Source organism: Drosophila sulfurigaster, chromosome 3 (genome assembly GCF_023558435.1).
Source record: "Drosophila sulfurigaster albostrigata strain 15112-1811.04 chromosome 3, ASM2355843v2, whole genome shotgun sequence".
Taxonomy (NCBI): Eukaryota; Metazoa; Arthropoda; class Insecta; order Diptera; family Drosophilidae; genus Drosophila; species Drosophila sulfurigaster.
In genome coordinates this window covers 30,772,523-30,794,403 of record NC_084883.1, presented here as the reverse complement: position 1 = coordinate 30,794,403, position 21,881 = coordinate 30,772,523, and the positions used below count along the sequence as shown (strand labels likewise).

The following is a 21,881-nucleotide window of genomic DNA, read 5'->3' as shown; positions in this document are numbered from 1 at the left end:
AACTAACACACAAAGCTGGAGCGTGATTATGGAGCACCGAGCGTGTGTGAATAGGTAGGTGTGTGTGTAGCTGGGCTTACAGATAATAATTGTGCACACAATTTATGAGGCAAAGCTGAGCCTAGGAATCAAACAAAAAGCCGCGACCTCAGGCAAAGTCGCAGGCAAGGCAAAAGGTTTTGAGCCGGAGAGCGGGAATATGGGCGAATGACACTTAAGGTGAAATGAGAGACAAATCCACAGTGATTACGTATACGTATATTAGCACAAAAGCTGATGAGTCATCACTTTAACCTAAACAACAACTAGAAATAACATTAACGCTAAGAAGCTAACACAGCTACAGCTAAAAAAACGTATCTACAAGATACAACAAATTATTCCTTGACATTCTCCGACGTTGGATGCGCTTGCGGATGTTGATTGAACACCGTCTCCAGCTGCACATCCGTAGTGCAGATCTTATGACAGAGCTGCCGACGCAATCGTATCAAGGCGTACAGACTCCAGGCGGCGCCCAGCAGCATCAGCGCCATAAAAACGGGCTGCAACACTGGCAATACCTTGACATCGAGTCGGATGAGGAAGGTCACAAAGCCCGGCAGTTTATCCAATTCCTAAACCGAAAAAAAAACGATCACAGATTGCATTTGGAACGCGCAACGACAAATGAGGATTACTTACAAACTCGTACCAAAATGTGGGCACAATCATATAACTGAGCTTCTTCAGTCTTTGTTGACTATAACTCCGCATATTGGGCATGATTGTGTTCGACTGGAAGCGATAATTCTCCTTGATCGGTATGCCCGTTGTTGGCTCCAGCAGAATGTAGCCCTCATGCTCCTCGGCATTGGGATTGAGACCTTCGAAATGCTCCGTCCAATCGTAGCTGCTGCCATAGAAATGCGGCATTGAGAAGGCAGCGGGCGCATCATCTGCCAGGACAACAAAATCAAATCAAAATCAATAAGCGCTTTAGCTAGAACTTTCACTGTCACTCACTTATCACACACTTGGACACGTCGAACATGCCCTTGGGCAATCGCACACCATTCGTTACTGATAAACACTCCGGCGCCGTCTCATTCGGCAGCAGCAGCGCATAACGATAGCCATTGATGCCGTCCAGCTCCTGCTCGCGTTGATAGTGCAGCGGGAGAATGCGACACGATTCACTGGCCACGATGTTCAGTGAGGTGTTCTTCTTGATGTTCGGCGGGAAGAGGGAATTGTCATGGGTGCCCTCCACATTGATGGGACAACTGTCGTCGATGAATATCCGATTACTCTGTTCCTTTATCAACTGCTCATCGTTGAGAGTCTGTATGCGAAAGAAGTTCTCCACGCCGTGATCCGTGCCAATGTTAACTTTGAAAATTTCCTCCTTATCCTTAAGTGCCTGCGGTATGTAGAGGTGAGAATTATGAGGTTATATTTTGTACGTTACAGTTTGAGTAGAACATGCACCGTTCCTTACTATTATTTTAATAATGTGTTTAAATTATCATCATAGCGTGCACTGCAAAAATATTAAATCAGATTGCAGTGAAAGCTTCCTAATCGAGTAAACAAATTATTTGGCTATTCCTCTTGCCAGATGCTGGCAAAGTCTTTAAAGTAATTTTACTTCTTATCAGCAGACACTCTATTTAAAGGTACAAAAATCATGTGCAGATAAGCATTCGGGCAATAGAGTTTTCACTGTAATGTGTTATAAAAATGGTGCCTATAATTTCGAAGGTAACACTAAAATCCATAACAATTTGTCTATAAACGTAAAATGAAAATGCTCTTTGGAATGATATATGAAAACTAAAAGCATATTAAAAACAGAAAATTTAAGTTTGATTTAAAACTATGAATAAGACAAGTAAGAAAGCTACAGTCGAGTGTACTCGACTGTGAGATACCCGCTACCCATTTTGAATAAAAGCAATATATTTTGCGGTATATTTCTCAAAATATACCAAATATACTACAAAAATACTAAAAAAATATACCAAATGGTATATGTGGTATATCGATATGTACCGCACTCAAAATATACCATAGACGGCACAATATACCAGATTGTCAGACAAAGTAACTAAGACCCCCAGTACTATAAGTAGGCGTTTTTGCCCATACAAAAGAATTTCTTTAATAACTTCGACAATTTTTATCTGATCGCAACCAAATGTTCCGGAATCATAACTACTATAGTAATTATTGTATATACCAAAATTCGTAACTCTAGCTTTAAAATTACGCTTGTTATTCGATTTTTTTTGATTTGCGGGGGCGGAAGTGGGCGTGGCAAAAATTTGAAACAAACTTGATCTGCGTGCAAACATAACAAATGCTGTCGAAAAAAAAAATTATAGTTCTATCTCTTATAGTCTCTGAGATCCAGTGTTTCATACGGACGGACGGACAGACACACAGACACACAGACGGACAGACGGACATGGCTATATCGTCTCGGCTGTTGACGCTGATGAAGAATATATATACTTTATAGGGTCGGAGATGCCTCCTTCAACCTGTTACATACATTTCCTGCCGGCACAAAGTTATAATACCCTTCTACCCTATGGGTAGCGGGTATAATTAAATAAACATTAATGTCATTTTAAGCTTTAGCTAAGGTTTCGTGTTAGAGAACGGAATATTGCTCGTTTTATTAACTACATTAAGCTTTAATCTGATTGCAGGGCAATTTAGCAAACAATTCTATCGAAGTAATTTTAACTAAGATCCCTTTTTTCTACACTCTACACTCTTTTAAACAGTTTTTCTTAAAAATAAATTATTCTTTTCTTTCAAAGTTTAACTCACATTATGCAGCGGACCACAATTGCTGGAAAGAGGCAAAAATTGGCTCATCACTTGCAGCGAGGGTCGCGTGAACTCCCAGAGGAAGTAATAGATGCTGTCCGATAGGAAGAGGGGCTCGTTAACAGTGACTGCATCGAATCCAATGGTGGCGATGGATATATATGAACGCGCAGTCTGGGCGGCAGCTCCAAGCAGCACGCTGTTGAACTGCACAATGGTTTTGTTGAGAATATCCGGTGAGACGCTCTCCTCGGGCATAAATTTGATATGGCGATAGCGATGCTTGTTGTACGTTACACTGTCCTTGGTGCGATTGATGATGTCGTTGTAGCCGAGGATGTGGTAGGTGATGGGACCAACCTCCTCGAAACGCACTTTACTATCTTTTCCGCTGAGAAAATCCTCGGCATTGGTCACATTGAAGAGATAGCTCTTGAGTTTGCCAAATGGCGAATTGATCCAACTGTCCATGGTGGGCATTTCCTGCCTGAACTTGACGTGCTCTCTGGCCACCACATCTTGATAATTGCAACCACAGGAGAGTATGAATAAATAAAGATTGAGAGCACAGAACAGCAACAACGAGACGATCTTTAGCCAGAAGCAATAGTCGGCCATGGTTAAAGAAGTTTCAGTTCCACACAGATCACTTTTGAGACGAGATGGAAGCTACGAGATTCGATTCAGCTGATGCGTCCGCGTTGCTGAGATCACGCGATCCGTTTGATTCATTCAAACTAATCGCCAAGCTTTTGGTTTTTCATGTTTTTCAAAAATTTTTGTTTTACATTGACTTATCTCGAGGTCCCTTCCTCCTCGGGGTTCTGTTTAAAAAAACCAAACGAGCGAATGTTTTGTGTATGTGTAGCAATTGCCAAGTAAAAGTTATCAATTGAGCGACTGTTACGCCGGTCAAATACCCTGGTTTAAAGTCATTTCCATGCAACTATCTCAAGTAACTCAGTTGTTTGTCATGCGATCTTTGTGAAATTTCTGCCATAGCGTGATAATACATTGGTATTTGAAATTATTGTGTAAGTGAAAGAATTATTAAATCGTATCCTAGGAATGCTTAAAAAAAAACTGCATTGTTTCACCATCGTTTGTCATGAAATTTGCAGGATTGTTAGTTTATATAATATTCTCTCAGTTTATTACATAATTTGTTCAACAAACATTAAATAGTACATAAAAATATAAATAATAAACAATACCTTAATACTTTATTTATGCTTCGTCCATCGAGAAATTTTAATATGTTTTATAGTCTATTTTACTCTCCATTTTCAGTGCCGAACAAATCGAAGTTCGTAGTGTGCTCGTAAACACGAATTTTATTATCAGTCGCTGCAACATCATTTGCGTATGCATATGCTTTTAATGCGAAAACTTTTATAGGGTATCCACATAACAGAAAGGCTATCAGCAAGCAGAGGGCACTCACGCTTAGTTGGCTGCGCAATGTTAGCGATAGCGATAAAGTTGCAAACTCTGACCCAAGCCCATAGAATTTACGCAAATCGTAATTATAATTTATACCCCAAGATTAATTTGATGATCGCGCCTAGATACCCCCCATCGAACCATCGCAGACAGCTACTCCACCTGTCCCTTGATGGATCAGGCCATTGGCATTGAATTTCCGAATCCGTAATTAGGAATCTTAAAATCCAAATTGGAAAATTCAAATGAGAAGCTCAAACTCGAATTGAAATAGGTATTTTGCAATTGCATTAGTCAATTTGTTGTTAGATGGGCAATCTGACATTATCTGGATCATCGCATCGGAATAAGTGAAAACTAAAAACTGGCAATGTAGACGTAGACAACTGTCCATGACGACTGTCGGTGGCGGAGACGGAGACGTCAGATTGTGCAATTGACGATTGGAAGTGGCGGTCTTATCTGCCATAGACACAGACAGTGAGACAAACAGTCGTGTATTATCAGCGTGCCAAGTAGGCTACGACTATTTCGTCTGTCTAGTCGATCACTAGAGATCACAGTGAGCTGCAATGGCCATTCGATTCAGATTGACGGTGCAGAGAGATCCGGTCTGGCTGCGATTCCAAAGGCCCAAAAAAAAAAAAAATAGCCTCTCTCCTCTATCAAAACATCGTAAAGTCTGAGTCTGAGTCGCTGTTTGTGCACCTTTCATATTAACCTGGCATTAAACTTGAATTAAAAATAAATAAAATTAATCTAACGTGATCAGTTAAATACTAGTGACAGCTATTAGATACCCTATACTATATTTTCTTGAATTGTTCAAGAAACACATTTATAGAATTAATTAAATTGAAATTTTTTTTAAGAAATTGCAGCTAAAAATAGATTTCTGATTCATTTCATATGATTTACTCTGCTATTAAATGCTTACTATTAAAGATAGAATTCACAAATCAGCAATTACAAAGCTAACCACTGAATCACAACCAATTAAGCAACACATACGTTTGATCAAAGTTTAACGGACGATTAAATTTAATTAAAGATTACAGGGTATAATGCAAGCTTACTGAACTGCAGTGTCAGCTCAATTAATTACAGCAAACACTTTTTGCTGGCGCTAAATGTACGAATAATTTCCTGAATCCAATCAAAACACAACTTTATGATACCCAGTCAGTAGATTTAACACAGCTTTATTAGCTGCTTATATGTACATATGTATTAGTGCAAAATGTATAAAACGTGTATTTAACGCGTGCAACATAAGCTTTAGAACTTGTATGCCACGAGCAATAGATGGCGCCAGTGTTGCCGACGCTGTTGTTCTACAGCTCGAGAAGTTCATTCAACTTTCTATAACTTTTCTGTTTGTTATCAAAATTAAATAACATATAATATTATATGCAATTTAAACCAAATATAATTGTTAGTAAAATACGCTCTTTATACCCGTTTGCTTAGATTATTTCAAAAAGTTACTCACTTTAGAAAATAAATAATAATTTTCTTGTTGTCCGCAAGAGCATTTATTATATTTGTATTTTGTAAAAAATATTTGACTTTTAAAATCTGAAAAACAATTTTGTTTGTTGAATAACCAGAAAATTGGTCAACTTTTCCAATCTTTTGGGAGAAATGACCTATTAATTTTTTTCCAATGACCGATTGCTCAAAATAATAATCTATAAATCACAAACCAATCAAAATTAAAAAGCTCTGTCTCTTATTTTTTATACAATATATTCATCTATGTTGTTGAACCCTGTTCAAGGGCACAATAAATGTATCTTAATTAATTATTATTTTGATTATTTGTCAACTTTTATTTGTTGTTGAATTTCATTCATTGCTGCCAAATGAATTTGTGATATCGCTTTGCTGCATATAGAGTCTATGATATATGGTATATCTATAGAGCGATTATTAAGACATCCTATAAATGGCAACTGGCGCGAATAATTGTTGAATTGATTGAGTAAGGAATGCGTGTTTTGGAATTTTTATGTGCCTAATTAAAATAATAGCGTAATTTATTGTACACATTAAAGTCATATACATTGTACAGATATAGATATACGATATACATTAGTTTTACATACATATAATTATATATATATATTTGATATTATAATAATGTTGTTCATATTATATTTTTATATTGATTCGATAGATTTCTAATTCGGAAAGTTCGCCAGTCCATTAAAAAAAAGAGGTCTGTCTATAATCAAAGCACACAACTTCAGGTAGAACATTTGTGACTTATTTGGAATATCGCACAATTTGTAGAATGTTATTTGTGATTTGTTTTTCTGTTATGTTTTTTTTTTGAGACTTAAAGCGATCACGACCACGTTTTTTGGACAGACTATCAGCTAATGCACTTTGAAAGTAATTCGGTAATTAATAAATTGTTTAAAGTTAAGCACTTAATGACGAGTTGCTACCAAACATCTAAAAATATACAATAAGTACGTACACATAAAATGTAAGTCTTCCCAGCTCCATATTGTTCTAGAGACTACAACACATTCGCAATCGCAATCGCATTCGCTTTCGCAACTAGCTACTAACTAAAACATGTCCCAAATGCCCCTGCATAGCGCATCAATATCGTTGATTTCCTGGGGCATTATCCTTGTTCTGCTTCTTATTCATATCCACCTGAGCGGTGGCCAGATAATTCGATCCCTCCAAATGTAGTGTGCTCTGTCTGTGCGAGTTGCGAATCAAACAGAACGTGGATAGCACCAACAAAGCCACGCCCAGCGCGCTCAAGGCGATGATGAGACCAACCCGTATTTTGGGCGGAATCGTTTCGGCGAAACGCATCAGATCCGTCACCTCGTTGGGCAGTCCCTCGATGCCCTCCTCGAACCACAGGATCGGGAATATGATGTCCGGGAAGTTGGCCACCTGCTTGATGTCAAACACCTGACTGACGGCCAGATTGATCTGAATGCGAGCGCTAACACGCAATGTGGTGCCCATTTTCTAAAAGAAGACAGAGATTAGTAGAGCAGAGTTTAGGGAACTTATTTAGTTGCTAAGCTTACGGGCTGCACATCGAAGAAGAACTGATGATCCTCTTTGTTCGGGGGAGAGATGCCCTCGACTTGAGTCCTCAAGCTATCGTCGGCCAGATAGAAGTGAGGGAAGCTTAGCATAATAGGCGAGTCTAAGGGAAGATAAAGAGAGAAGTTAGAAAGCTATAATCGCACTGAACGAGGAGTCTAAAGTGGACGGAGGATGGCCAAGGAAAAACTTCTCTTATTCTCTTAGTTGCCTATCGCTTCTCTAATCACTTACCGTATTGACAGAGCGATACGTTGAAGAGTCCATTGGGTGAGCACGAAGGTTTGCCAGCTGGGCAGTAGCACATGTTCTCTGGGCGGCTGTCGACATCGGCAAAGACCCACTCGGGTGGTGTGAAACGATAAGCGGGCACCTCATTGTTCGTCATCACTTCCTTGTCGAAGACCAAAGGCAGCAGGCGACACAGATCCTTGTCGTAGACCTCAAGAATGCGGCTCTTCTCGATGTGCGGTGGGAAGATAGAGCCATCAGTGCCATCCAGACGATTGCACTCATCCGAGGTCCAGTGTGGCAAATGAGTTCTGCCATTGAAGCGATCAATGATGCCGTAGTGCTTAATGTCATCGGTACCCGTGAAGACAGTTACGCGATCCGAGGAGGTGCCATTTTTGCCGTAGAGCAGACCGAATTCCTCATAGGGCAACTTTTGTTCCTTGGGTACCACATCCTTGGCCAGCTTGAGCAGCGGATCTTCATAGCCCCACAGCAATTGACCCACAGAGACCTGAACGAAAGGCTTAATCTTCAGAATGTCCATAATACTGGCCATGGCCAAACGCAGAAATCTGTCGAGAAAAGAGATTCAAGTTCAGGTTTAATATATCTGTGCACTAAAAAAGGATCAGTTAACTCACCTGGCTGCATGTTTGCTCTGCGATGTGGCGCTCAGCATGGGAATGTTGGGCACAATCACAACATCGTCTTCGGGGCCAACGGACAGATCTTCGCGGAACTTGTAAATCTTGCGCAGATTATAGCTCAGCGTGCCATTGTCATTCTCCACAATGTTCACCTTTTCCCATGTCTCGCTGCAAATGCAACAAATTACAGCATTTAATATTGTAACGGGTTGCAGCAACTCCTCCTCACTTACCTGTAGACATAAGGTCCCACCTCATCGACAATGGCCTTGGAGCCGTTGCTCAGGAAATCGTCGGCATTTGTCACATTGTACACATACAAACTGATTTTTGGCTCCACCGGCGGCTTGGCCCACCAACCAAATGTCTTTGTGCCCACGCGCAATGCGATCGTGCGATCAATGACCGCATTGATCAACGCCGTGAATTGACAAGCGACCAGAACACCGCCAATGATCAAGATGGCACCAATTGCAATTGTTATCCCTGTGTATGAAAGAGTTGATTTGTGAATGAATTCATTTTTAAGTTTATTGATTAGTATTGCAATCGATCAGTAGCATTTAATGTGTTAGATCTGCGAAAAACAAAAGCGAAATTGTCAATAAATATCGTTTACTACAACTCCATGTTGTATGTGTTTGTCTACATCTATCATTCAGTATTTGAATCAACCTTTAGTATATTTGGTATTTTCGAATCACATTGCAGCTGGATTACTATATGAATCTATTACCTTGCATATAATTTGCATAATTAACGATGACTGCATCTACTTTATGCAACAATAAACATTATATATTCGATAAATACCAGTTTTAAATATAACTACATACAATTATATACTTTTACGAGTGACTTTATTGATCTTTACTATTATATAATTTCCTTAATTGAAAAAGTCAATATAAGTGATATGGTTTTCTATACAAAGTAATAAACAGGAAACTTCTAATCTAAAGATTAAAGATTAAGTACTCGATATAAGAGTATTAGTCATATCTCTTTTATATTCTCTGCAGGAATACGATATCTTGGCTAAACTATCGCTTGCTAGATCAATCGAATAATGCATTACATGCTCGAGTATGAGTCGCAAGCGGATTCGTCACCGATTTGGAAAAAACTCATTGCTTATAATGCACCCACAACACGTTTACTGTTTGACTGTTCTCGGTTAATGGGCCATCGAATCGCAACTAATTGGGGTTCAGCTCAAGGGCCATTTGGTGTTATGGAGTCTAGACCAAAACTCTCGATTGCATTGAGTTGCTTTCTTATATAATATGGAATACGAGTAGCTTGATCTTTTAACCTTTGTTTGCCAACACACTGTCTTTGATAATTAATTCTATTAATACAGCAAATCCAATGAAAACAAGCTGCAATTAACTATTAATCATTTGATTGAATAATTGCATAAATTAAAGAATCGCTTTGATTAAATTGCAAGCTGAATCTATGAAAGTTAATAACAATATAGAGGCAGCTCATGATAACCCAGTTTCAAGTTCTAATCATCAACTCTCGCGTCTTTAAAATGCGTTTTCTATTTGTGAAACTTCAGAAACGCAATAGACCTACAAGTACTATATTGTGCTGTGAGTCATCCAGGAATGTGTGCAAAAAATCGAATGTAGAGACAGGTAAATAAACATGCTCGGCTACGCCTCAGCTTTGAGCAGCTCTGCTGAGGTGTCTGGAGTTTTGTGTAAAGACCTTGATAGAGGCGACGCAATGCCAGACCGAACGAATACCCCAGCCCCGGAGAAGCTTGGCTTTTTGTATATAAACAATACACAAGTGTGTAATACCAACCGTGTGGAGTGGAATCAATTAGAATTCAAAACTGAAATACCAGTTTAACCAGTCATCATAGGAAATACACACAACTAACAGTTGTTGGGAGACCACATAATAATAGTAATACTAATAATTCAATTTCAATTCAATACAATACGGAAATCTTCTGGATTCAGCCAGCGACTTAAGTAAATGGAATGTGATGGCACAAACAATTATATTGCATCCTCATATTAAGTTGACTGCGCTTGTTAAGTTGGCTGCGGCAAAGGGATACAAAAATGCCCTTGCCCTTGTTAAGTTGGCTGCAGCAACAACTTCGAGGTATTATTAAGTTGGCTGCAGTTGGCCCTTCACTTAAATGAATTTATTATACGATTCTTAAGCTCTACTTACACCATTTGCGCAGATACGTGCTGGATAGCTTTGTGCAGAGTTTGTGTTTGGGTCCGTTCATGTTGTTAACGTGTAGATCGCCTTCGGGTTCTCAACTAGAATTGTGCAAAATATATATATCAAGAACATCAATAAAAAATTAAAACTCGTTTTCAGGGACCACCACTATAAACTAGGCGGGTTTATGTATGGATGATATTGTGTGTGCGTATGTAAAGCGTGGAATGTTCCATCGGATAATACATATGCATAAAACTCTTTCGCTTGAGTTGCAGAACTCTCCACAAAGTTGATAATGAAACATTATGTTCGTTTTTTTATTATGATGACGATTATAATTATATGTAGAGGGGTCTATGAAAAGACATCAAAAATAAAGCAAAAGTGTAGCAATCGCTGTGACAAGTTGAAACTTGTTAAGAGAGTGAAGCGCCAGAGCCCCCCCCTCCAAAAAAAAAACCCTAGACACGTTTCTGGGCGTGTTAACCTTGTGTTGTCTTTATTTTTAGTTTTTTTATTTTTGCTTCTTTTAATTATATTTCTTGCATTGTTGTTGCTGTTGATTTCTTGAGCTGATTTATCAGAGATACGCTTTTGGAGAGACTCTCCCAACTGGCTTTTGTCTGTGTGTGTGTGTGTGTTTGTGACATTTAGACAAAGTGATATACAATCTTTTGTTATGCTACTTATTTGTTATTGTTATTATACTTTTCTCTTCATATATATATATTTCTCGTTTATTGTTATTGCTGTTTGCAAGAACCTTGCCCAGTCAGCAATCCACAACACTCGAGTCACACTTCGTTGTGGAAATTTCGGAATTTTTGTTTTTCTGGAATATTTTGTTGTGCTTTGCTTTGTTTTTATTTTTTTTTTCGTTTTAGGCTTTTAAATAATTACTCAGCTTAAAGGCTATTACTTATTGCAATTGCGATTGTTGTTGCTATTAATGTTGACAATAAACCAACAAAGGGCACAGATTGAGTTACTAGATAGAGTAGACGCGCTTAACCTCCGACTTTGACTTCGACTTTGACTTTAACTACAACTACTAGAGAGAGATAGAGAGAGAGAGATGGAGAGAAACTGAGCTTGATTCCGGCACAAAGTCCCCAGAGTCAAGCAATTAAAATTTATGCCAAAGCGTCTGTTAATGGCCCAAAGGCCCAAAGACACAACACGAGGCAATTTTCATAAGCCATATGCATGGGTATACGCATTTTAAATATCAAAACAGCAGCAAAGCAAAATATTATTAATTTTTATAACATTTTGGCGAAAAACACCCTTGACCGAGGCCAGGGCCATAATTTCGATAAAGCGTGTTGCCTGCTCGCTTGCTTGTTAACTGCTTTATTATTGACAATTGCAGGCAAAAAAGGCGCAATAAAAAACATTAAAAGCATTCAAACAATATTCATAATTTTTTTTTGCTTTTAACTCATTCGTCAACCATTTGCAGGCGCCGCACGAAACAATAGAAAAAATCTACGAAAAATCAAAATACAAAGCGCAAAGATTTAATTGTCAATGCGTCAGTCAATCAGTCAGGCAGTTTTGTCTCGCTTATCAATTCAACGTCGACGAATTTGCTGTTGAGCAATTGGGGAAGTTGTTATGAGCAAAAAGACCTCTCACAATCGGTTATCTAATATCACGTCAAACTAGATACACGCAGCTAAAGATACGCATATCTTTCTCAATCTGTAACTCCATCTGTATCGCTATCTAGATAGTCTATCTGACAACTGCAAACTGCAACTCTTTGTTTTTTGTTTGTTTTGTGGATTGCATTTTGGTTTATGGGCACGTCTGAGGTGCGCTTTGGAATAACGCATATCTTCGTGTCGGATGGTTTGTGTTTATTTGCGGTTAAACAGCACTTGACCATGTCACGGAAACCAACAATAACTTGATGTTATTTTTTGCTCATTTATCTCCATTTCGTTTTAAGCATACCCTATAACCGTGACTTAAACGAGTTCTGAAAACTTGAGGTAGTAAAATTTTCTGCAGAGTATCTCATTCATCTGCAGTTCCTAATTACGTTTTAGAGTTTTCAAAAAAAAAAAAGGAATTTAACAAAAAAAAAACAATTAAAATTTAACAATAAAAAATGCATAAAATATATGAGGAAACGTGTTGATAGTCGAGTAATTGTAGTAAAAGATATTATAGTTTTAAGAACACAACATTTTATAGAGTTAGGTTCAAAATTTCAGCAAGTAATGCTTTTTGCGCGGTATTTGCGCGTTCAGCAAGCTCAAATTGCGCTCGCACATTGTACTTTGAGCCATCGACTTATGAGCACACACACATTTAACGTATTGAGATGAGTTCGCTGTGAGTTTCGCAGAGTTTAGTGCGCTCTGAAGGTCGCTGCTGTTCAGAGACAGTGACAGCGAGAGATACTCAGCTACAGATACAGATACAAATGGCCAGTTACAGATACAGATACAGATACAAATGCGCGACATGCACATACAGTTAGTGACGCCAAAAGGCCAAACTTGAGCCACGTCCACATGAGCCACATAAACGCGTATTGAATAGTAATTAACTAATAATTATTTATTATTTGTTATTTGTTGCTGCTTCTTCTACGTTTCGTTTTTGTTTTTTGTTCAATTTCGTTTCGGCTTAAATTTGTATTTGGCGACATTCTGGCCATTATCATTGGGCTCATCATTGAGCCATAAATCAAGCAGCAAATTGCTTTGGCCGCTGAATGCCAAATTTACTTAAAGCTTCTCCGATGCCTATATAGTATATATATATATATATACATGTTTATATGCGTATCAGACGATTTGCAATTGTTTTCGATTAGAAACTCGAAGAGTTGGAAGGCAATTGCAACAAGCACTCATATACTCGTATTGCCTGATCAGCCGGATCCAACGAGGCGTAACCACATCGACATCCACATCCACATCGACATCGATTTCAATGGAACTACGCCGATGTTTATACAAATGATCTGAGGAAATTCTTGATGGTGATTACAAAACAGCACAACAACTGGTACGACCTGTTTCGCTAACCAGCCGCATTTATCTGATTGCGATTAACTCAATACCGATAAAGATTGCAACTTGTCAAGCTGTTTTACGGCACAGCTCCCTGGAACTATGCCCCAAGACTGTTCCCTAGCTACCGTGTGTTCCCGCAGTGTTTTCCCGCAATGTTTACGGCTACTCATTTGTTAATCTATATAGCTGTAAAGTTACTTTTTGTATTAGTAATACTATAAGTCACAAATTTAGCTACTTTTTAAGTTTGCACTTTACTTGTTACCTCACAAATTTCGTTGTTTTCGTTCCCTCTACTGTTCTATTCAACTGTTCCCTCTCAACTAATTCTAACGTTTTACATCGCAACTGTTCCCCCTTTCCAAACTGTTCCCTTCTCGAACACAACTGTTCCTTATCAAATCTTGCGCCTTAAACTATGCAATAAGTTATTACGCAAAAAGAAAACACCTGCTGATTACAGAGTATTTTGTGATCCCACAGCTGAGGCAATTGTTTTTGTTATTTCTACGTTGTTTTCAGTGAAATTCTTGTCAACAGTTGGCGGGCAGGCTTAAGCATAATTTGCGCTGTTTGCAAAACAAAACTTTTAATCTTTTCTTTCGCTGTATATTTATCGTTGTTGTGTAGTAGTTGTTTAATTAACAACTGTTCGTTGGCTGCTTGGTTAACTTGGGGCCTTAGCGTGAAATTGCTTTGCGCTTAAGCAGAATGCAGCTTCAATAGAAACTTACTTTCTATTAGCAAATAAAGTGCTGACTGAGTTTGCCAACTGTTTGGTGGCTACTACAGACAACTGTGAGAATCGAACTGAAAGCGGAGGCAAGATCCGTCATTGCCACAGCTTTGCTCTGACTTGCAGTCGTCGGGCAAGGCGCCGCATAATTTCACTGCGTTTAAGTGTTGCACAAACACAGCAGCAGCAACAACAACAACAACAGCAACAGCAACAGCAACAAGTAGCAGCTCCAGCGGCAGCTACTTAGTGTAAACAATTACCCTGACCCAATTTCAGCTACTGCTTTTGCTGCTGACACTGGCCGGGCCAAAAAGTGAGCGACGAGCGACGATCCAACAACAACGTTCAAGCTGTTGACAATTTTTGTTTAATTTGACTTTTTTTTTGGCTCGCTTGCCTGCCAAATGTTGCGGTTGCCACTAGCTGCTCCACTATTGTTTTTGTTGCATTTGATAATACGTACAATAAAGTGATTTTAAATTTTCGTATTTTTGGCTGTCGTTTGACAATGGCGTCAATGACTCGTCTCAGTGACAAGACGACAATTCCAGTTCCATCTCACAACGGCAGTAGGTCAGTTATGAGTCGTCTTCTTCTTGCTGGTGTTATTATTTCAACAGCAACAGCAGCAGCAGCAGTAGCAGGTTGATGAAAGGGGAGGCAGCAGGTAAGTTATTTGTGTGGGGAAATTGCAGACAAAGCGCGACAATTGTCGCACCGCACGCAACTTGAAAATGATTCATTTTAATGGTACATTCACCAAAAAAACTTCGCTGCACGCTCTCTTTTGAAGGGCTTTTAACACACACACACTCTCTCACACACACTGGCTTGTCCGCTCACACGCATGCACGCACGCACGCGCTCTCTCTATCTATCCCTCTCTCGATGGCCTCTCTTTGGCAGTCGCCTTTGCGCTGCCTGATCAAACGGATATTTCAATGCTCTTTGTATGTATGAGTGTGTGCGCATGCAGGTGAGTGTCTTGTCTGTGAGTTTGTGGTGGTTTTGTTATGTGGTCAGCGATTTGGCAGTTCATGTATTTATTTATTTATTTATTTCATTTCATTTACAGGCAGGCGAATGTTATGCGCGCTTCACTTTGATTTTGATGTTTAGCTTTTAGTTCGTTTTGAGTGGCTGCTTCTTCGTGGCGTCAACAGCGAAATTTCACTTTTTCCACATAAGTAATCATATAAAAAAAAAACTCTGCACGTACATATGTATGTACATGCATACACACACATTCAACAAATGCGCTCTATGCACGTACATATGTACATCGCCTTGAGTGTCTGAGTGTGTTTTGGTTACACATGTATCTTAATGATTTTCCGCTTTGGAGCGCAGTTAAAGTCAATAAGCATGTTCAATTTGGTTACATTTGGCTGACTGGCAAGGTCTTGCGCCACTCACACAATCACACAGATATATTATATATACATTTACGTACATCAATTTGCATGTATGTGCATTTGCATATGTGTGTCTTTTTCTAGCGATGTGGCTTTCTTGGCAATTTAGTTCGCAACTTTTACTGCAAGCAAAAATTGTCTTGGAATGCGAGTACACACACACAATCATACACAGTACGGCCACACTGCACAACGTGCACAAATGTGTGTGTAACATAGCACAGCATAACATACACACACACTTGTTGCCTGTTGCTTAAGCAGAAGGAAAGAGAGAGGCAAGCCAATAACGAAAACAACAACAACAACAACGAGAGCGACAACAGCATCGACAGCAACAACAATATTTGCTTGCCAGGCTATCGCAGGCATTTCAAAATAGTTAAATTAACACGTATACAAGCACACTTTTACACTCACACACACAGACACATACACACAGCGCACTAGTCGGCTTTACACTGCTACTGTATGTAATCAAAATTCTTGGACTTTTGTAAGTAAACGCACCCGGCAACGGCAACGGCAAAACGGCTAAAACGTCAACGGTAAACGGCAAACGGCAGAAAGGCAACGACTTGAACGCCAGCAAAGCCGCTGAGAAACTGAAGACTTGAAATGCGCGCACACTGAAAAGATGTTGTTTAGCTGGCGCAACATCAAAACACCGTCAGTCAGCGTCACAGTCGCAGTCGCTATCGTAAAAGCTCAACCTCAAGCTCAGCTTGAATTGCGACAAACGAACGAGCAACAGCAACAACTGAGAAAAAACCCGATATACAGGTACAAAACGTAAACGTTGAGCGACGATAAACGCCAGCGTCAAACGACAGTCGACAGCCGACAGCGACGCAGCTGCGCAGCGTCAAAAACGAGAGTAAGCTTCAGTGCTCAGTGCTGAGCATGCTCAGCGCTCTTTGCCCAATGGGGTGGAGTGCAGCGTAAAAGCTTTTTTGGCTTGCAATTGCCGAAAGCTTTGCAGTCGAATGCCGTTTGTCATGCCATGCGTTGTTTGCTTGAATGGTTGTTGTTGTTGCTGCACCAGCTTATGATTGTAGTTGTGCTGATAAAAACAAGTTTGTTGCTTGCATTGAAGTCTTTCGTTTCGTTTCTTTTTCGTGTTGTCTCTCAGCTTATGCTGTCGATAGCAAGCAACCAAACATATCAATGATTTCCACATAGTACAAATGATTATGCCCAAAAACAAGTAAATGACTCACATTTGTTGTTGTTTTGCGAAACACACGCCAAACGACACTTGAACAACAGTTGCAACAAGAATTTATGCAGCCGCAATTGTTGTTGTTGTTGCTGTTGTTGTTATTTGTGTTCTCTTGACTTCAACTCTTTGCCATTGCGCAAGGTTGCTAGCGGTATTTATGCAATATATTTACAAGAATCGCGGTTTTTGTTTTTTGGCACTTTTGTGTGTACTTAACATAAATATGACAAATGAAAATGAAAACGCAAAAACCATGCAAATTCGTTGTAGCAATAACACGCATTTGCCTTCGCAGTTGCAATTTGCATTTTGCCATGGAAAAAACACGTTGCATTTGCAATGCAGATTGCAGGAAATACGAATTTATTTCATAGCTTATCTAATGCATATGGATTACTTATGACTCTGGGTAGGAGGAGGCAAGTAATCGCATGGGAATTTTAAAGCAAATGCAACATTTATGGAATATTTCCCTATTCAATTACAGAAACTCCCTTGCAGCTCTTTTCAATCTATTCATTTACATTAAATTACAAATTATGGACTATTTGTTATCTGTAAGAATTTCCCCTTTTCAGTTTTAGCCGTAGAAACTCCCTTGTTAACTCTTCTATCTCATAAATTTATTTTAATTTTTGCATATGAATTACTTTTTATGTAAGTATTTTAAAAGAAATGTAAATTGTGGAATAATTCACCTTTCAGTTATAGTTAACATCTATTAAATATATATTATAACTGTTATTATTATTATAGATTTTAGGAAGAACTAAATGATCACTTGGGTATTTTGAAGCAGCTGTAAAAGTTATGGTATATTTCTTTTCTCTAAGAATTTCCCCTTTTTGAGTTATGCTCAAAAAAGTCCCCTTGAGCTCTTTTCCATCTATTACATATGGATTACTTATTACTCAGAATAGAAAAGGTAAAGTCATATCTTGGGTATTTAGTAACAATTACAAAATGTATGAAACATTTCTTAACTCTAATAATTTCCCACATCGAGTTATACTTAGAAACTCCGTTGCAACTCTTTTCCACATTAGACAACTTTGCTAATAATCGCAGCAAGGTCATTTAGGACAACCTTGAACTACATTGATTATAGCGATGACTTTAAATGCCAGTTAAATACACATAATATAAAAAAAGCCTCACTCCCGGTTAAGCATCTAACTGTGTGTGCGAGTATAGACAACTTTGTTTGGCAGTAAGGCTAACCGGGTTGCATGCGGCCTTTTTGTTTACGACATAAGCTGACATACAAAATGGCGCATTTGTTTTAATGATCCCATTAATTTCAAAAAAGCAAAAACAAGAAAGCAACACGCTACACGAAATAAAAAACGAATACTTAATACACTAGCATGCATTTAAATTTAACTAGAAACTTGCCTCATTGATACTTTCGTATTTATTAAACTGGAAGATCTTGTGATTTATTATTCATTAAGATTTCAGGCTGAATCTATTAAGCTTCTTTGCAAACGAGTCTAGCAGCTTCATTGAACGGCAAAAATGCACAATAGTTTCAAATATCAATTATTAGCAACAATCGAAGGAGAATTAAATACTTAGTTGCTGCTTTAAGAGAGTATTTGCTCTTCAGCTAGCCAAGAAAGTAATTTCTACCTTCACTTAAGAAACTGGTTATAATCATTGCCCTACATTGCAATTAAAATGATATTAGCATCTTGTGGATCTTATACAAGAATATAGCTTTCTAGGCGTTACGTATTTAGCTACAATGTTAGCATACCTCCTGCACTTAATGATGATTGCGTGCTAGCTACGTATACTTAATATCTCCCCCAATGAAGTAAAGTTCAATTAGAATTATATTTTCTACTTACGATACAGAATGTTGTCAATATGCATTTTTGAATCATAGGTATTAACGTCTTTACGAGTACTTTCTATATTCACTGGAATTTGGAATTTGTCTCATTCGGGAGGTGGGGAAAAGTCAAATATACTCGTATTTAAAAGAATACTTTTGAATCTATTTTTGGCATTGCTTGCTCGGCTATCTGGGGGAAAAAAACATTCATGCACACACATTGTGACGGGGGGGTATTGTTTTATTTTAAGTGCGAGCACTAAGCAAAGCACTGCGATAAGAGACTCAGACACAGACTTTTGAAAAAATGACAATATAGGAAATAAATGCTACAGGGCAACAGGCGATAAGGCGCCTTCGAGAGTAACGCCAATTGACGTAGGTCTCAGCTGTGATAACAACACGAGGTCTCTTCCACCCAATGCTCTCTTTCTCACTGTCTCTTCAGGTGCTCTACTTTGTTGTCCACTTGACAAAACTCCACTTGAGACAGACTAAGACGCCACTTAGGCTCGTAAAATGCAGTTAACTAAATAAAGCATGTTATTTAAGATGCAATATTTAGTTTGATGCATTTCAAATAAATGAAAACATTGACATATTGATATTACTACGTACATGCATTTTTGTACCCGGTATCCTTAGGCGAATATGGGATGATAACTTTGTGACTACCACCAGAAATTGTGCAAAAGTTTGAGAAAAGATGTTGATCAGTAGATGTTGATCTGATCAGTATAAACAAATCAATTTTAATTTTAATGTATTTTATTAACAAATAAATCACCTTATTAAAGTGATAGAAAAACAGAAGCCAAATTTAAGCTTTTCTAATTAAAAAATTAGATAAACAATGTAAGGAATATAATATAACATTTTTAAGAGAAAAATGTATGTACAAAAGAATTATAAAAATTAATTTTTTTAAGTTCATCTATATAAAATTTGAACTCAGAACTTTAGCTACCAAAATTAGTAGTAAAAAAAAACATTCAAACATAAGAATGTTTTATAATTTAATGTCACTTCCGCTCACATACATACATAATTGTTAAATTAAATGAAATTAAAGTGGAACTTCAAATATTAATGTTTTATAATTAAATGTCACTTCTACTGACATAATTGTAAAATTAAATAAAATTAAAGTGCAACTTCAAATATTTCGATAGGTTGTATAGCATATAAAGTTTATATAGTATACAAAGTATAAGTCAGTTAAGCATACATATGTGATCATAATTTTAAATATAAAGCACAAACATTCGAAATTGTTTAGCACGTATCTAATAGTCGAGCACACTCGATCGTAGCCTTCACACTTGTTATTCATAAGCTTAGTTAATCACATCTCGGAGCTACGAACAAAGTTCAAAGAGGCTATCAATTGCTTGGATGATGTTGCCACATGGAAAAAATAGCAAAATAATCAAGTCTTGGCCGTGCTGTTTATTTAATACTCATTAATCGATTACTAATTATAAACTTCCGCTTTGATTAGATCGCTTAAGTAAAGCGACTCTACGACATTGGTTATATGAACGGGAAGGAAGAAATTGAACTCTACTTCTGTGCAGTGAATACACCCCATTTCAAGAGTACAGGGTATTTAGCTTAACACGCACATTGAGTGACAAAATAAATAGCACGCTTTCAAGCTTCGTTGAAAAAGCCATAGATACTCGAGGAGAGGAGGGGGAAAATGCGAAACAAATAAATGTGGAAATGAGCGATTATTGTAAACTCTTGACTAAACTGATAAATACAGAATACACACTTGGCTAGGGTTCAATAACTCTCGACTCTCCCTCAGTTTATCAGTCAACAGAGCAGAGCAGAGCTTGTTTTTTTTTTGCAGTTCCACAACGTGAATGTGACACGTTTAATTCGAGTACATTTACAATCTGATAACATATTGTTCATCTAAATATATATATAGGTATATAGACAGAAAAAAGTACTTGACTTGAGGAAACTGAAAGACAAAGAGAATGCATCGGTGAACAAGGCAAAGGCAACACAACTCGGAACTCGGGCGGGATACTTGCTACATACTACACACAGAGAAAAGATCTGTTAATTACAACTGAAAACTGTGAATGAATCTTTGTTGTAAGTAACACTTACTTTCGAGTGCATTAAGGCGTAGTTTCTTCTCCTTCTTTTTGTTTTCCTACGATATAAATCATCTAAGAGCGCTAATTAACTGAGTAATGTCAGTTCTAAAATTGTAGCTGTGAGCCAATTATTTGTACGCAAGACTTTTGCGTATATGATTAAGCCTTAAAGAGTTAAGCACAAAGCTAATTGCAAATCAAACGAAACGTCTTTAAAAAGCGTTTTCTGAAATTACTCTGCTAAACACTTTTGCTTCGCCGGTGATTTCTAAAGAAAATAAGAAATAATTTTAGCTCGGATAATTGACTGAGAGAGTCAGATTTCTATAAATAGTTAACAATATAATTTGATGCAAGAATTTACCTAATTGGCGAAGTCTAATTGCTCTAAAATGTCGCTGTATAAAATATTTGCATAAGAGAGTGAAAAAATAATAAATGTATGTATATTTACTTGGAATTTTAAAAAGTAGTTTGGCAATAAAATGTTTTAGTATAAACGTGCTTCTTTAGCACTGTTCATTTATGAATGAGATTAGTTTATGATTAGTTTATCAAAGAATTTATTATCAGTAAACAAAAGAGCAGTCGAAAAAAACTATATGTCTGTATAACAGCTGCAGAAGTACTTATGTATAACTTATAAGCTTAATAGAAAAGTTTGTTTTGACAATAAATTAACCAAAAAGCTTTAACTATATTGATAGTGAGTTCGATTAGGTAGTGAAATTGAAGTATTTACTAAAAAAAAATGTAACGATGCTGACAACTCCAACAACCAGAATTTCTTCTATTTGGTATACTTAGTTTCTAGAGCAAGTTTCCATTTAAACCTTTAACCAGACAAAAATGATGAGTGTTCAAAGTTCATTATCCGCTTAAACGAGTTTTTACTGTATAAATACGCAAAAAAATGTATTTACTTTTCATCTATATAACTTTTGTTCACAACTAAAAAGATGTAAATTAAAAAGTCAATTTGAATGACACCTAGACTACAAGTATAACACTTTCGCTGAGTAGCAAAGCTGTTGAAGTCCAACAACAAAGAGCGGCGTCAGTGGGTTAAATTGCATCGTAAACAAAAGTATC

At 37.7% G+C, this 21,881-nt stretch overlaps 1 protein-coding gene across 1 annotated transcript; it reads right to left on the bottom strand.

The window, feature by feature from the left end:
- Positions 1-238: 238 nt before the first annotated feature.
- Positions 239-16,278, bottom strand: LOC133840009 (uncharacterized). The gene is made up of 11 exons (XM_062271662.1): positions 16,121-16,278; positions 10,425-10,519; positions 8,459-8,711; positions 8,220-8,393; positions 7,579-8,150; positions 7,326-7,447; positions 6,883-7,263; positions 2,821-3,489; positions 1,006-1,402; positions 685-938; positions 239-617 (listed from the first exon to the last, which is right to left on the bottom strand). Exons 2-11 carry the CDS (start codon positions 10,483-10,485, stop codon positions 378-380), a joined length of 3,123 nt encoding a protein of 1,040 aa, XP_062127646.1. The 5' UTR covers positions 10,486-10,519; positions 16,121-16,278; the 3' UTR covers positions 239-377.
- Between the last annotated feature and the right edge of the window lie 5,603 nt (positions 16,279-21,881).

Excerpts from the sequence above, each read along its gene's own strand:
- LOC133840009 (XM_062271662.1), bottom strand. The coding sequence starts at position 10,485 with ATGAACGGACCCAAACACAAACTCTGCACAAAGCTATCCAGCACGTAT. Across the intron at positions 7,264-7,325 it reads TCTTCTTCGATGTGCAGCCC|AAAATGGGCACCACATTGCG; the intron begins GTAAGCTTAGCA and ends GTCTTCTTTTAG. Across the intron at positions 3,490-6,882 it reads ATGCCCCAGGAAATCAACGA|CTTCCATCTCGTCTCAAAAG; the intron begins TATTGATGCGCT and ends CGAATCTCGTAG.